The 17,213-nt window shown below is 45.3% G+C and overlaps 1 protein-coding gene across 4 annotated transcripts in view; it reads left to right on the top strand.

The window, feature by feature from the left end:
* LOC115124488 (highly divergent homeobox-like) overlaps positions 1-17,213 on the top strand; it is a 79,465-nt gene that overhangs the window by 28,486 nt on the left and 33,766 nt on the right. For 3 of the 4 annotated variants that reach the window (XM_065018258.1, XM_065018256.1, XM_065018259.1), the window contains exons 4-6: positions 177-1,409; positions 8,046-8,099; positions 8,200-8,346. In XM_065018258.1, the coding sequence (XP_064874330.1) occupies positions 177-1,409; positions 8,046-8,099; positions 8,200-8,346 (1,434 nt within the window). The remainder of the gene's footprint in view (positions 1-176; positions 1,410-8,045; positions 8,100-8,199; positions 8,347-17,213) is intronic. The other variant, XM_065018260.1, reaches the window with a different exon arrangement.

The following is a 17,213-nucleotide window of genomic DNA, read 5'->3' as shown; positions in this document are numbered from 1 at the left end:
ATGTGTCTGTCTGTCTGACCTGGGTGATGATGTAGTAGTTGTAGTGTTAACTATGTGTCTGTCTGTCTGTCTGACCTGGGTGATGATGTAGTAGTAGTAGTGTTAACTATGTGTCTGTCTGACCTGGGTGATGATGTAGTAGTAGTAGTGTTAACTATGTGTCTGTCTCTCTCCAGACCTGGGTGGGGAACAAGAGACGGAAGCTGGCCTCGAGGAATGACCAGAATGCGGGCGTATCCCACTCCTTATCGAATCACAGCATGGTTGGGGGAGCTCTGTCCAATCACGGCGTGGCTGGGGTAGCTCTGTCCAATCACGGCGTGGCTGGGGTAGCTCTGTCCAATCACACACTAGCAGGCGGGGCTTTAGTCGCGGGCGCCATGCTGACAGCAGAGATGGCGGCGGCTCGGAACATCCAGAGAGGCTCCTCCCATCTCCTCCCTTCCTCTTCCTCCTCTTCTTCTTCCTCTCCGCTTAGCTCTGTCAACAACAACAATGATGTCATCCTGACTGGGATTTACTCTCTAGGCTCCGCCTCTAGTTCCCGGCCCACTGTTAAGCCCCTCCCTTCTGACTCTGAGCTGCCTGCACATGTCCATCAAACTCTGCTTAACCAATCACAGCACAGGAGTAACAGTTCTGTCTCCTCCCCTCTCCAGCTCCACTCCAGATTGGGTACCTTGTCACTTCCTCACTATAAAACCCCCTCCCTCTCCTCTTCCCCCTCCTTCTCCTCACCCCCCTCCTCCTCACCCCCCGGCCCCCCCATCAACAGCATGTCCAAGAGGGTGGGTTTCCCCACAAGTGGGGCCAGGGCCGGGGGGGCAGCAGGAGTGGCCGGGGTAGGAGGGGGGGTACCTCGGAGCTGGGCTAGACAGTATGGTTCTCTCCAGTCTGGCACCTGGCCCTCTCCCTCCCAGCCCCAGCCCAGGCCTCAATCCAACCACCAGACTCTCCCACCTCATCCCCCCAGGCCCCGTCCCTCCCCCTCCTCCCCCATCCCTCCCCCTTCAGACCACTCCCCCCGCATTCATCAGGTCTTCAGCCTATCAGAGAGGGGGGAAGGGGAGGGATTAGGACAAGGACAGCCTTCTGATAGGAGCAGGCTGGAGAAACACAGACAGACTCCCCACCCCTCGGACACTATTGGTTGCCTCTCTATCGCCATGGAGACGGGTGATGAAGAGGATGAGTGGCGGAGGGAGGAAGAGTTATCCAACATGGCTGCCACGGCCCATGGGGACCTCCAGAGAGGCCAGGGGGTGAGGGACAGCCCCAGCAGGGGAGAGGGATCTGGGGAGAGAGTCCTCACATCCCCCTCACTGGTCCTCAGCAGCTCCAGGCCTGGTCCATATTCTCGGGACAGCTACCCAGTTACTACAACACTACAGACCTCTCCTAGTATACAGGTAGGGGTTACTGTTACTACTACTACTACTACTACTACTACTACTACTACCCAGTTACTACAACACTACAGACCTCCCCTAGTATACAGGTAGGGGTTACTGTTACTACTACTACTACTACTACTACTACTACTACCCAGTTACTACAACACTACAGACCTCCCCTAGTATACAGGTAGGGGTTACTGTTACTACTACTACTACTACTACTACTACCCAGTTACTACAACACTACAGACCTCTCCTAGTATACAGGTAGGGGTTTGTTACTACTACTACTACTACTACTACTACTACTACCCAGTTACTACAACACTACAGACCTCCCCTAGTATACAGGTAGGGTTTACTGTTACTACTACTACTACTACTACAACCTACAGACCTCTCCTAGTATACAGGTAGGGGTTACTGTTACTACTACTACTACCCAGTTACTACAACACTACAGACCTCTCCTAGTATACAGGTAGGGGTTACTGTTACTACTACTACTACTACTACTACTACTACCCAGTTACTACAACACTACAGACCTCCCTAGTATACAGGTAGGGGTTACTGTTACTACTACTACTACTACTACTACTACCCAGTTACTACAACACTACAGACCTCCCTAGTATACAGGTAGGGGTTACTGTTACTACTACTACTACTACTACTACTACTACTACCCAGTTACTACAACACTACAGATCTCCCTAGTATACAGGTAGGGTTACTGTTACTACTACTACTACTACTACTACAACACTACAGACCTCTCCTAGTATACAGGTAGGGTTTACTAGTACTACTACTACTACTGCTACTACTACTACTACTACTACTACCCAGTTACTACAACACTACAGACCTCCCCTAGTATACAGGTAGGGTTTACTGTTACTACTACTCCTACTACTACTACTACTACCCAGTTACTACAACACTACAGACCTCCCCTAGTATACAGGTAGGGGTTACTGTTACTACTACTACTACTACTACCCAGTTACTACAACCATACAGACCTCTCCTAGTATACAGGTAGGGGTTACTGTTACTACTACTACTACTACTACCCAGTTACTACAACACTACAGACCTCCCCTAGGGTAGGGGTTACTGTTACTACTACTACTACTACTGCTACTACTACTACTACTACTACTACTACTACCCAGTTACTACAACACTACAGACCTCCCCTAGTATACAGGTAGGGTTTACTGTTACTACTACTACTACTACTACTACTACCCAGTTACTACAACACTACATACCTCTCCTAGTATACAGGTAGGGTTTACTGTTACTACTACTACTACTACTACTACTACTACTACTACCCAGTTACTACAACACTACAGACCTCCCCTAGTATACAGGTAGGGGTTACTGTTACTACTACTACTACTACTACCCAGTTACTACAACACTACAGACCTCCCCTAGTATACAGGTAGGGGTTACTATTACTACTACTACTACTACTACTACCCAGTTACTACAACACTACATACCTCTCCTAGTATACAGGTAGGGTTTACTGTTACTACTACTACTACTACTGCTACTACTACCCAGTTACTACAACACTACAGACCTCTCCTAGTATACAGGTAGGGTTTACTGTTACTACTACTACTACTACTACTACTACTACCCAGTTACTACAACACTACATACCTCTCCTAGTATACAGGTAGGGTTTACTGTTACTACTACTACTACTACTACCCAGTTACTACAACACTACATACCTCTCCTAGTATACAGGTAGGGTTTGCTGTTACTACTACTACTACTACTACTACTACTACCCAGTTACTACAACACTACATACCTCCCCTAGTATACAGGTAGGGGTTACTGTTACTACTACTACTACTACTACTACTACTACCCAGTTACTACAACACTACATACCTCCCCTAGTATACAGGTAGGGGTTACTGTTACTACTACTACTACTACTACTACTGCTACCCAGTTACTACAACACTATACAGACCTCCCCTAGTATACAGGTAGGGGTTACTGTTACTACTACTACTACTACTACTACCCAGTTACTACAACACTACATACCTCTCCTAGTATACAGGTAGGGGTTACTGTTACTACTACTACTACTACTACTACTACCCAGTTACTACAACACTACAGACCTCCCCTAGTATACAGGTAGGGGTTACTGTTACTACTACTACTACTACTACTACTACTACTACCCAGTTACTACAACACTACAGACCTCCCCTAGTATACAGGTAGGGTTTACTGTTACTACTACTACTACTACTACTACTACCCAGTTACTACAACACTACATACCTCTCCTAGTATACAGGTAGGGGTTACTGTTACTACTACTACCCAGTTACTACAACACTACAGACCTCCCCTAGTATACAGGTAGGGTTTACTGTTACTACTACTACTACTACTACTACTACTACCCAGTTACTACAACACTACATACCTCTCCTAGTATACAGGTAGGGGTTACTGTTACTACTACTACCCAGTTACTACAACACTACAGACCTCCCCTAGTATACAGGTAGGGGTTACTGTTACTACTACTACTACTACCCAGTTACTACAACACTACAGACCTCCCCTAGTATACAGGTAGGGGTTACTGTTACTACTACTACTACTACTACTACTACCCAGTTACTACAACACTACATACCTCCCCTAGTATACAGGTAGGGGTTACTGTTACTACTACTACTACTACTACTACTACTACTACCCAGTTACTACAACACTACATACCTCCCCTAGTATACAGGTAGGGGTTACTGTTACTACTACTACTACTACTACTACTACTGCTACCCAGTTACTACAACACTACAGACCTCCCTAGTATACAGGTAGGGTTACTGTTACTACTACTACTACTACTACCCAGTTACTACAACACTACAGACCTCCCTAGTATACAGGTAGGGGTTACTGTTACTACTACTACTACTACTACTACTACCCAGTTACTACAACACTACAGACCTCCCCTAGTATACAGGTAGGGGTTACTGTTACTACTACTACTACTACTACTACTACTACTACTACTACCCAGTTACTATAACACTACAGACCTCCCCTAGTATACAGGTAGGGTTTACTGTTACTACTACTACTACTACTACTACTACTACTACTACCCAGTTACTACAACACTACAGAACTCCCCTAGTATACAGGTAGGGTTTACTGTTACTACTACTACTACTACTACTACTACTACTACTACCCAGTTACTACAACACTACAGACCTCCCCTAGTATACAGGTAGGGTTTACTGTTACTACTACTACTACTACTACTACTGCTACCCAGTTACTACAACACTACATACCTCCCCTAGTATACAGGTAGGGTTTACTGTTACTACTACTACTACTACTACTACTACTACTACTACCCAGTTACTACAACACTACAGAACTCCCCTAGTATACAGGTAGGGTTTACTGTTACTACTACTACTACTACTACTACTACCCAGTTACTATAACACTACAGACCTCCCCTAGTATACAGGTAGGGTTTACTGTTACTACTACTACTACTACTACTACTACTACTACTACCCAGTTACTACAACACTACAGAACTCCCCTAGTATACAGGTAGGGTTTACTGTTACTACTTCTACTACTACTGCTACTACTACTACTACTACTACTACTACTACCCAGTTACTACAACACTACAGACCTCTCCTAGTATACAGGTAGGGTTTACTGTTACTACTACTACTACTACTACTACTACTACTACTACTACCCAGTTACTACAACACTACAGACCTCCCCTAGTATACAGGTAGGGGTTACTGTTACTACTACTACTACTACTACTACTACTGCTACCCAGTTACTACAACACTACAGACCTCCCCTAGTATACAGGTAGGGGTTACTGTTACTACTACTACTACTACTACTACTACTGCTACCCAGTTACTACAACACTACATACCTCTCCTAGTATACAGGTAGGGGTTACTGTTACTACTACTACTACTACTACTACTACCCAGTTACTACAACACTACAGACCTCTCCTAGTATACAGGTAGGGGTTACTGTTACTACTACTACTACTACTACTACTACTACTACTACCCAGTTACTACAACACTACAGACCTCCCCTAGTATACAGGTAGGGGTTACTGTTACTACTACTACTACTACTACTACTACTACTACCCAGTTACTACAACACTACAGACCTCCCCTAGTATACAGGTAGGGGTTACTGTTACTACTACTACTACTACTACTACAACACTACATACCTCCCCTAGTATACAGGTAGGGGTTACTGTTACTACTACTACTACTACTACTACTACTACCCAGTTACTACAACACTACATACCTCCCCTAGTATACAGGTAGGGTTTACTGTTACTACTACTACTACTACTACTACTACCCAGTTACTACAACACTACATACATCCCCTAGTATACAGGTAGGGGTTACTGTTACTACTACTACTACTACTACTACTACTACTACTACCCAGTTACTACAACACTACATACCTCTCCTAGTATACAGGTAGGGTTTACTGTTACTACTACTACTACTGCTACTACTACTACTACCCAGTTACTACAACACTACAGACCTCCCCTAGTATACAGGTAGGGGTTACTGTTACTACTACTACTACTACTACCCAGTTACTACAACACTACAGACCTCCCCTAGGGTAGGGGTTACTGTTACTACTACTACTACTACTACTACTACCCAGTTACTACAACACTACAGACCTCCCCTAGGGTAGGGGTTACTATTACTACTACTACTACTACTACTACCCAGTTACTACAACACTACATACCTCCCCTAGAATACAGGTAGGGGTTACTGTTACTACTACTACTACTACTACTACTACTACTACCCAGTTACTACAACACTACAGACCTCCCCTAGTATACAGGTAGGGGTTACTGTTACTACTACTACTACTACTACTACTACCCAGTTACTACAACACTACAGACCTCTCCTAGTATACAGGTAGGGGTTACTGTTACTACTACTACTACTACTACTACTACTACTACCCAGTTACTACAACACTACAGACCTCCCCTAGTATACAGGTAGGGGTTACTGTTACTACTACTACTACTACTACTACTGCTACCCAGTTACTACAACACTACAGATCTCCCCTAGTATACAGGTAGGGTTTACTGTTACTACTACTACTACTACTACTACTACTGCTACCCAGTTACTACAACACTACAGACCTCCCCTAGTATACAGGTAGGGTTTACTGTTACTACTACTACTACTACTACTACAACACTACATACCTCCCCTAGTATACAGGTAGGGGTTACTGTTACTACTACTACTACTACTACCCAGTTACTACAACACTACATACCTCCCCTAGTATACAGGTAGGGTTTACTGTTACTACTACTACTACTACTACTACTACTACTACTACTACCCAGTTACTACAACACTACAGACCTCCCCTAGTATACAGGTAGGGTTTACTGTTACTACTACTACTACTACTACCCAGTTACTACAACACTACATACCTCCCCTAGTATACAGGTAGGGTTTACTGTTACTACTACTACTACTACTACTACTACCCAGTTACTACAACACTACAGACCTCCCCTAGTATACAGGTAGGGGTTACTGTTACTACTACTACTACTACTACTACTACCCAGTTACTACAACACTACAGACCTCCCCTAGTATACAGGTAGGGGTTACTGTTACTACTACTACTACTACTACTACTACCCAGTTACTACAACACTACATACATCCCCTAGTATACAGGTAGGGTTTACTGTTACTACTACTACTACTACTACTACTACCCAGTTACTACAACACTACAGACCTCCCCTAGTATACAGGTAGGGGTTACTGTTACTACTACTACTACTACTACTACCCAGTTACTACAACCCTACAGATCTCACCTATTGCATAACCCAGCATACAGGTAGGGGATATGAATCATTTTAAACTGAAGGTTCACTACTGTTCTGTACATGCAGTCCTCTCCTGTCTAGGTTCCAGTCAGCCTTTCCATTGCTCATCAGTAACTCTCCTCCTCTTTCCTCCTCTCCTCTTTCCTCCTCTCCTCCTCTTTCCTCTTCTCCTCTTTCCTCTTCTCCTCTTTCCTCCTCTCCTCCTCTCCTCCTTTTTATACTTCTTGTTGCCTCTCCTCCTCTTTCCTCCTCTCCTCTTTCCTCCTCTCCTCTTTCCTCCTCTCCTCCTCTTTCCTCTTCTCCTCTTTCCTCCTCTCCTCCTCTTCTCCTCTTTCCTCCTCTCCTCCTCTTCTCCTCTTCTCCTCTTTCCTCCTCTCCTCCTCTTTCCTCTTCTCCTCTTTCCACCTCTTGTCTCCTCTTTCCTCTTCTCCTCTTTCCACCTCTTGTCTCCTCCTCTTTCCTCCTCTCTCCTCCTCTTTCCTCCTCTCTTCTCCTCTTTCCACCTCTTGTCTCCTCTTTCCTCTCCTGATCTTTCCTCTTCTCCTCTTTTCACCTCTTGTCTCCTCCCCTCTCCTGCTCTTTCCTCTTCTCGTCTCCTCTATCCTCCTCTCGTCTCCTCCCCTGTCTAGGTTCCAGTCAGTCCCTCTGCTCCGTGGCTCATCAGTAACTCCAGGAAGAGAACTGTAAGTCTTCATCTAGCAGTCCTTAGGAGATTAGAGCCATCAGACCACCTATACTGTTCCATCATCTTTCATGTGTCTATAATGTATAGTGTGTGTTTAGCTACAGGACAGGACCCAGTTCAGTGATGTGGACCTGGGCCAGTTGAAGCGGTACTGGGACCGAGGGATGACCAGTCTGGGTTCTGTCTGCAGAGAGAAGATCAACGCAGCAGCCAATCAGCTCAACGTAGACACTGAGATAGTCAAGGTAGCAACCAATCAAAGGCTTCCTCTCAGCTGTATCAGCCAATCACACACTCCCTTTGAGTGTTGTACAGTATTAACATTAGTTGTGTTTGATTGACAGATGTGGATCTTAACCGTATATTATATTTTGTGATGTGTTTGATCTAGAGGCGAAAGAAATGCACGCCTATTTTAGGTGCTGGCTAGAGGAGTGGAAGAAATGCACGCCTATTTTAGGTGCTGGCTAGAGGAGTGGAAGAAATGCACGCCTATTTAGGTGCTGGCTAGAGGAGTGGAAGAAATGCACGCCTATTTTAGGTGCTGGCTAGAGGAGTGGAAGAAATGCACGCCTATTTTAGGTGCTGGCTAGAGGAGTGGAAGAAATGCACGCCTATTTTAGGTGCTGGCTAGAGGAGTGGAAGAAATGCACGCCTATTTTAGGTGCTGGCTAGAGGAGTGGAAGAAATGCACGCCTATTTTAGGTGCTGGCTAGAGGAGTGGAAGAAATGCACGCCTATTTTAGGTGCTGGCTAGAGGAGTGGAAGAAATGCACGCCTATTTTAGGTGCTGGCTAGAGGAGTGGAAGAAATGCACGCCTATTTTAGGTGCTGGCTAGAGGAGTGGAAGAAATGCACGCCTATTTTAGGTGCTGGCTAGAGGAGTGAAAGAAATGCACGCCTATTTTAGGTGCTGGCTAGAGGAGTGGAAGAAATGCACGCCTATTTTAGGTGCTGGCTAGAGGAGTGGAAGAAATGCACGCCTATTTTAGGTGCTGGCTAGAGGAGTGGAAGAAATGCACGCCTATTTAGGTGCTGGCTAGAGGAGTGGAAGAAATGCACGCCTATTTTAGGCGCTGGCTAGAGGAGTGGAAGAAATGCACGCCTATTTTAGGTGCTGGCTAGAGGAGTGGAAGAAATGCACGCCTATTTTAGGTGCTGGCTAGAGGAGTGGAAGAAATGCACGCCTATTTAGGTGCTGGCTAGAGGAGTGGAAGAAATGCACGCCTATTTTAGGTGCTGGCTAGAGGAGTGGAAGAAATGCACGCCTATTTTAGGTGCTGGCTAGAGGAGTGGAAGAAATGCACGCCTATTTTAGGTGCTGGCTAGAGGAGTGGAAGAAATGCACGCCTATTTTAGGTGCTGGCTAGAGGAGTGGAAGAAATGCACGCCTATTTTAGGTGCTGGCTAGAGGAGTGGAAGAAATGCACGCCTATTTTAGGTGCTGGCTAGAGGAGTGGAAGAAATGCACGCCTATTTTAGGTGCTGGCTAGAGGAGTGGAAGAAATGCACGCCTATTTTAGGTGCTGGCTAGAGGAGTGGAAGAAATGCACGCCTATTTTAGGTGCTGGCTAGAGGAGTGAAAGAAATGCACGCCTATTTTAGGTGCTGGCTAGAGGAGTGGAAGAAATGCACGCCTATTTTAGGTGCTGGCTAGAGGAGTGGAAGAAATGCACGCCTATTTTAGGTGCTGGCTAGAGGAGTGGAAGAAATGCACGCCTATTTTAGGTGCTGGCTAGAGGAGTGGAAGAAATGCACGCCTATTTTAGGTGCTGGCTAGAGGAGTGGAAGAAATGCACGCCTATTTTAGGTGCTGGCTAGAGGAGTGAAAGAAATGCACGCCTATTTTAGGTGCTGGCTAGAGGAGTGGAAGAAATGCACGCCTATTTTAGGTGCTGGCTAGAGGAGTGGAAGAAATGCACGCCTATTTTAGGTGCTGGCTAGAGGAGTGGAAGAAATGCACGCCTATTTAGGTGCTGGCTAGAGGAGTGGAAGAAATGCACGCCTATTTTAGGCGCTGGCTAGAGGAGTGGAAGAAATGCACGCCTATTTTAGGTGCTGGCTAGAGGAGTGGAAGAAATGCACGCCTATTTTAGGTGCTGGCTAGAGGAGTGGAAGAAATGCACGCCTATTTAGTTGCTGGCTAGAGGAGTGGAAGAAATGCACGCCTATTTTAGGTGCTGGCTAGAGGAGTGGAAGAAATGCACGCCTATTTTAGGTGCTGGCTAGAGGAGTGGAAGAAATGCACGCCTATTTTAGGTGCTGGCTAGAGGAGTGGAAGAAATGCACGCCTATTTTAGGTGCTGGCTAGAGGAGTGGAAGAAATGCACGCCTATTTTAGGTGCTGGCTAGAGGAGTGGAAGAAATGCACGCCTATTTTAGGTGCTGGCTAGAGGAGTGGAAGAAATGCACGCCTATTTTAGGTGCTGGCTAGAGGAGTGGAAGAAATGCACGCCTATTTTAGGCGCTGGCTAGAGGAGTGGAAGAAATGCACGCCTATTTTAGGTGCTGGCTAGAGGAGTGGAAGAAATGCACGCCTATTTTAGGTGCTGGCTAGAGGAGTGGAAGAAATGCACGCCTATTTTAGGTGCTGGCTAGAGGAGTGGAAGAAATGCACGCCTATTTTAGGTGCTGGCTAGAGGAGTGGAAGAAATGCACGCCTATTTTAGGTGCTGGCTAGAGGAGTGGAAGAAATGCACGCCTATTTTAGGTGCTGGCTAGAGGAGTGGAAGAAATGCACGCCTATTTTAGGTGCTGGCTAGAGGAGTGGAAGAAATGCACGCCTATTTTAGGCGCTGGCTAGAGGAGTGGAAGAAATGCACGCCTATTTTAGGCGCTGGCTAGAGGAGTGGAAGAAATGCACGCCTATTTTAGGCGCTGGCTAGAGGAGTGGAAGAAATGCACGCCTATTTTAGGTGCTGGCTAGAGGAGTGGAAGAAATGCACGCCTATTTTAGGCGCTGGCTAGAGGAGTGGAAGAAATGCACGCCTATTTTAGGTGCTGGCTAGAGGAGTGGAAGAAATGCACGCCTATTTTAGGTGCTGGCTAGAGGAGTGGAAGAAATGCACGCCTATTTTAGGTGCTGGCTAGAGGAGTGGAAGAAATGCACGCCTATTTAGGTGCTGGCTAGAGGAGTGGAAGAAATGCACGCCTATTTAGGTGCTGGCTAGAGGAGTGAAAGAAATGCACGCCTATTTAGGTGCTGGCTAGAGGAGTGGAAGAAATGCACGCCTATTTAGGTGCTGGCTAGAGGAGTGGAAGAAATGCACGCCTATTTTAGGTGCTGGCTAGAGGAGTGGAAGAAATGCACGCCTATTTTAGGTGCTGGCTAGAGGAGTGGAAGAAATGCACGCCTATTTTAGGTGCTGGCTAGAGGAGTGGAAGAAATGCACGCCTATTTTAGGTGCTGGCTAGAGGAGTGGAAGAAATGCACGCCTATTTTAGGTGCTGGCTAGAGGAGTGGAAGAAATGCACGCCTATTTTAGGTGCTGGCTAGAGGAGTGGAAGAAATGCACGCCTATTTTAGGTGCTGGCTAGAGGAGTGGAAGAAATGCACGCCTATTTTAGGTGCTGGCTAGAGGAGTGGAAGAAATGCACGCCTATTTTAGGTGCTGGCTAGAGGAGTGGAAGAAATGCACGCCTATTTTAGGTGCTGGCTAGAGGAGTGGAAGAAATGCACGCCTATTTTAGGTGCTGGCTAGAGGAGTGAAAGAAATGCACGCCTATTTTAGGTGCTGGCTAGAGGAGTGGAAGAAATGCACGCCTATTTTAGGCGCTGGCTAGAGGAGTGGAAGAAATGCACGCCTATTTTAGGTGCTGGCTAGAGGAGTGAAAGAAATGCACGCCTATTTTAGGTGCTGGCTAGAGGAGTGGAAGAAATGCACGCCTATTTTAGGTGCTGGCTAGAGGAGTGGAAGAAATGCACGCCTATTTTAGGTGCTGGCTAGAGGAGTGGAAGAAATGCACGCCTATTTTAGGTGCTGGCTAGAGGAGTGGAAGAAATGCACGCCTATTTTAGGTGCTGGCTAGAGGAGTGAAAGAAATGCACGCCTATTTTAGGTGCTGGCTAGAGGAGTGAAAGAAATGCACGCCTATTTTAGGTGCTGGCTAGAGGAGTGAAAGAAATGCACGCCTATTTTAGGTGCTGGCTAGAGGAGTGAAAGAAATGCACGCCTATTTTAGGTGCTGGCTAGAGGAGTGAAAGAAGTGCACGCCTATTTTAGGCGCTGGCTAGAGGAGTGGAAGAAATGCACGCCTATTTTAGGTGCTGGCTAGAGGAGCGAAAGAAATGCACGCCTATTTTAGGTGCTGGCTAGAGGAGTGAAAGAAATGCACGCCTATTTTAGGTGCTGGCTAGAGGAGCGAAAGAAATGCACGCCTATTTTAGGTGCTGGCTAGAGGAGTGAAAGAAATGCACGCCTATTTTAGGTGCTGGCTAGAGGAGTGAAAGAAATGCACGCCTATTTTAGGTGCTGGCTAGAGGAGTGAAAGAAATGCACGCCTATTTTAGGTGCTGGCTAGAGGAGTGAAAGAAATGCACGCCTATTTTAGGCGCTGGCTAGAGGAGTGAAAGAAATGCACGCCTATTTTAGGTGCTGGCTAGAGGAGTGGAACACTTCAAAAATAAAGGAGAGCCGCACACTCTCTAGGAGCTCAGATACAAAAATATTTATGTCCAATGTTTCGACAGACGGTGGTGACCTCGACAATGTATTGTTAAAATTGAGAGGCTGCCTGGATCTTTAATTTAAAGACCTCTTCGGTCTCAACGTAGACTTTGATCTGAAGCCATTCTTGTGATTGTTGTGATTTTGCTATTCTAAATGTCTGTCTGCTTATGCAGCCAAATTGATCTATGATCATACGCAATCATTTATTTATTTTTGTATGCTATTTTAATATTTAATATATGAGAATAAACCAATGATATCAGGCCACACTCGGCCATGATTACAGACACCTGCGTGTCCTTTGACACGATATAATGAGTCACCCCACAGTGTCATTATACCCTGATGCCGCGTTGGACCTACAGTGGGGAGTGTTGTTGCATTGGATTAGAGACAAAGTATCTAAGATGAGTAAAACACGTGCAGACTGTGGTTTCTCTCTCTGCTACCTCGGCCTTGAGGCTGGGTGACTATCAGCAGGTGCAGGCAGCTCTCAGCCTGAGAACTGAAGCAGTTCATCTCCATTTCCTAGGACTTTTCCACCACTGCAAGCATACAAATGTTATCACACATACAGTTGAAGTCGGAAGTTTACATACACTGAGGTTGGGGTCATTAAAACTCGTTTTTCAACCACTCCACAAATTTCTTGTTAACAAACTATAGTTTTGGCAAGTCGGTAAGGACATCTACTTTGTGCACAAGTAAGTTTTACTAAAATTGTTTACAGACATTTTATTTCAGTTATAATTCACTATATCACAATTCCAGTGGGTCAAAAGTTTACATACACTAAGTTGACTGTGCCTTTAAACAGCTTGGAAAATTCCAGAAAATGTCATGGCTTTAGAAGCTTCTGATTGGCTGATTGACATCATTTGTGTCATTTGGAGGTGTACCTGTGGATGTATTTCAAGGCCTACCTTCAAACTCAGTGCCTCTTTGCTTGACATCATGGGAAAATCCAAAGAAATCAGCCAAGACCTCAGAATAAAAATTGTTGGCCTCCGCACATCTGGTTCATCCTTGGGAGCAATCCACACGCCTGAAGATACCACGTTCGTACGCAAGTATAAACATCATGGGACCACACAGCCGTCATACCGCTCAGGAAAGAGACGCGTTCTGTCTCCTAGAGATGAACGTACTTTGGTGTGAAAAGTGCAAATCAATCCCAGAACAACAGCAAAAGACCCTGTGAAGATGCTGGAGGAAACAGGTACAAAAGTATCTATATCCACAGTAAAACGAGTCCTATATCGACATAACCTGAAAGGCCGCTCAGAAATGAAAAAGCCACTGCTCCAAAACCGCCATAAAAAAGCCAGACTACGGTTTGCAACTGCACATGGGGACAAAGATCATACTTTTAGGAGAAATGTCTTCTGGTCTGATGAAACAAAAATACAACTGTTTGGCCATAATGACCATTGTTATGTTTGGAGGTAAAATGGGGAGGCTTGCAAGCTGAAGAACACCATCCCAACCGTGAAGCACGGGGGGGCAGCATGATGTTGTGGTTTGCTGCAGGAGGGACTGGTGCACTTCAAAATAAATGGCATCATGAGGAAAGGATATATTGAAGCAACATCTCAAGTCATCAGTCAGGAAGTTAAAGCTTGTCCTCAAATGGGTCTTCCAAATGGACAATGACCCCAATCATACTTCCAAAGTTGTGGCAAAATGGCTTAAGGACAAGTCAATGTATTGGAGTGGCCATCACAAAGTCCTGACCTCAATCCTATAGAACATTTTTGGGAAGAACTGAAAAAGTGTGTGCGAGCATGGAGGCCTACAAACCTGACTCAGTTACACCAGCTCTGTCAGGAAGAATGGGCCAAAATTCACCCAACTTATTGTGGGAAGCTTGTGGAAGCCTCCCAGAAACGTTTGACCCAAGTTAAACAATTTAAAGGCAATGCTACCAAATACTAATTGCATGTACAGTCCTGGTCAAACGTTTTGAGAATGACACAAATATTAATTTCCACAAAGTTTGCTGCTTCAGTGTCTTTAGATATTTTTGTCAGATGTTACTATGGATACTGAAGTATAATTATAAGCATTTCATACGTGTCAAAGGCTTTTATTGACAATTACATGAAGTTGATGCAGACTCACATCAAACATCTCCAATCGAAAATCAAATCAAGAGTCGGCTTTCTATTCCGCAACAAAGCCTCCTTCACTCACGCCGCCAAGCTTACCCTAGTAAAACTGACTATCCTACCGATCCTCGATTTTGGCGATGTCATCTACAAAATGGCTTCCAACACTCTACTCAGCAAACTGGATGCAGTCTATCATAGTGCCATCCGTTTTGTCACCAAAGCACCTTATACCACCCACCACTGCGACTTGTATGCTCTAGTCGGCTGGCCCTCGCTACATATTCGTCGCCAGACCCACTGGCTCCAGGTCATCTACAAGTCCATGCTAGGTAAAGCTCCGCCTTATCTCAGTTCACTGGTCACGATGGCAACACCCATCCGTAGCACACGCTCCAGCAGGTGTATCTCACTGATCATCCCTAAAGCCAACACCTCATTTGGCCGCCTCTCGTTCCAGTACTCTGCTGCCTGTGACTGGAATGAACTGCAAAAATCGCTGAAGTTGGAGACTTTTATCTCCCTCACCAACTTCAAACATCAGCTATCCGAGCAGCTAACCGATCGCTGCAGCTGTACATAGTCTATTGGTAAATAGCCCACCCATTTTCACCTACCTCATCCCCATACTGTTTTTATACTGTTTTTTTATTTTATTTATTTATTTACCTTTCTGCTCTTTTGCACACCAATATCTCTACCTGTACATGACCATCTGATCATTTATCACCCCAGTGTTAATCTGCAAAATTGTATTATTCGCCTACCTCATGCCTTTTGCACACATTGTATATAGACTGCCCATTTTTTTTCTACTGTGTTATTGACTTGTTAATTGCTTACTCCATGTGTAACTCTGTGTTGTCTGTTCACACTGCTATGCTTTATCTTGGCCAGGTCGCAGTTGCAAATGAGAACTTGTTCTCAACTAGCCTACCTGGTTAAATAAAGGTGAAATAAAAAAAATAAATAAAATAGTCAATATTTGCAGTGTTGACCCTTCTTTTTCAAGACCTCTGCAATCCGCCCTGGCATGCTGTCAATTAACTTCCGGGCCACATCCTGACAGATGACAGCCCATTCTTGCATAATCAATGCTTGGAATTTGTCAGAATTTGTTGGTTTTTGTTTGTCCATCCACCTCTTGAGGATTGACCACAAGTTCTCAATGGGATTAAAATATCGATGTTATGTTCCCCGAGTCACTTAGTTATCACTTTTGCCTTATGGCAAGGTGCTCTATCATGCTGGAAAAGGCATTGTTTGTCACCAAACTGTTCCTGGATGGTTGGGAGAAGTTGCTCTCGGAGGATGTGTTGGTACCATTCATTATTCATGGCTGTGTTCTTAGGCAAAATTGTGAGTGAGCCCACTCCCTTGGCTGATAAGCAACCCCACGCATAAATGGTCTCAGGATGCTTTACTGTTGGCATGACACAGGACTGATGGTAGCGCTCACCTTGTCTTCTCCGGACAAGCTTTTTTCCGGATGCCCCCAAACAATAGGAAAGGGGATTCATCAGAGAAAATTACTTTACCCCAGTCCTCAGCAGTCCAATCCCTGTACCTTTTGCAGAATATCAGTCTGTCCCTGATGTTTTTCCTGGAGAGAAGTGGCTTCTTTGCTGCCTTTCTTGACACCAGGCCATCCTCCAAAAGTCTTCTCCTCACTGTGCGTGCAGATGCACTCACACCTGCCTGCTGCCATTCCTGAGTAAGCTCTGTACTGGTGGTGCCCCGATCCCACAGCTGAATCAACTTTAGGAGACGGTCCTGGCTCTTGCTGGACTTTCTTGGGCGCCCTGAAGCCTTCTTCACAACAATTGAACCGCTCTCCTTGAAGTTCTTGATGATCCGATAAATGGTTGATTTAGGTGCAATCTTACTGGCAGCAATATCTTTGCCTGTGAAGCCCTTTTTGTGCAAAGCTATGATGACGGCACGTGTTTCCTTGCAGGTAACCATGGTTGACAGAGGAAGAACAATGATTCCAAGCACCACCCTCCCTTTGAAGCTTCCAGTCTGTTATTCGAACTCAATCAGCATGACCGAGTGATCTCTAGCCTTGTCCTCGTCAGCACTCACACCTGTGTTAACGAGAGAATCACTGACATGATGTTAGCTGGTCCTTTTGTGGCAGGGCTGAAATGTAGTGGAAACCTTTTTTGGGGATTCAGTTCATTTGCATGGCAAAGAGGGACTTTGCAATTAATTGCAATTCATCTGATCACTCTTCATAACATTATGGAGTATGTGCAAATTGCCATCATTCATACTGAGGCAGCAGACCTTGTGAAAATTAATATTTGTGTCATTCTCAAAACTTTTTCTGAC

The sequence above is a fragment of the Oncorhynchus nerka genome, linkage group LG5 (genome assembly GCF_034236695.1).
Source record: "Oncorhynchus nerka isolate Pitt River linkage group LG5, Oner_Uvic_2.0, whole genome shotgun sequence".
Classification (NCBI taxonomy): Eukaryota; Metazoa; Chordata; class Actinopteri; order Salmoniformes; family Salmonidae; genus Oncorhynchus; species Oncorhynchus nerka.
The sequence above is the reverse complement of the archived record's forward strand: the minus strand, read 5'-3'. Positions and strand labels throughout refer to the sequence as shown.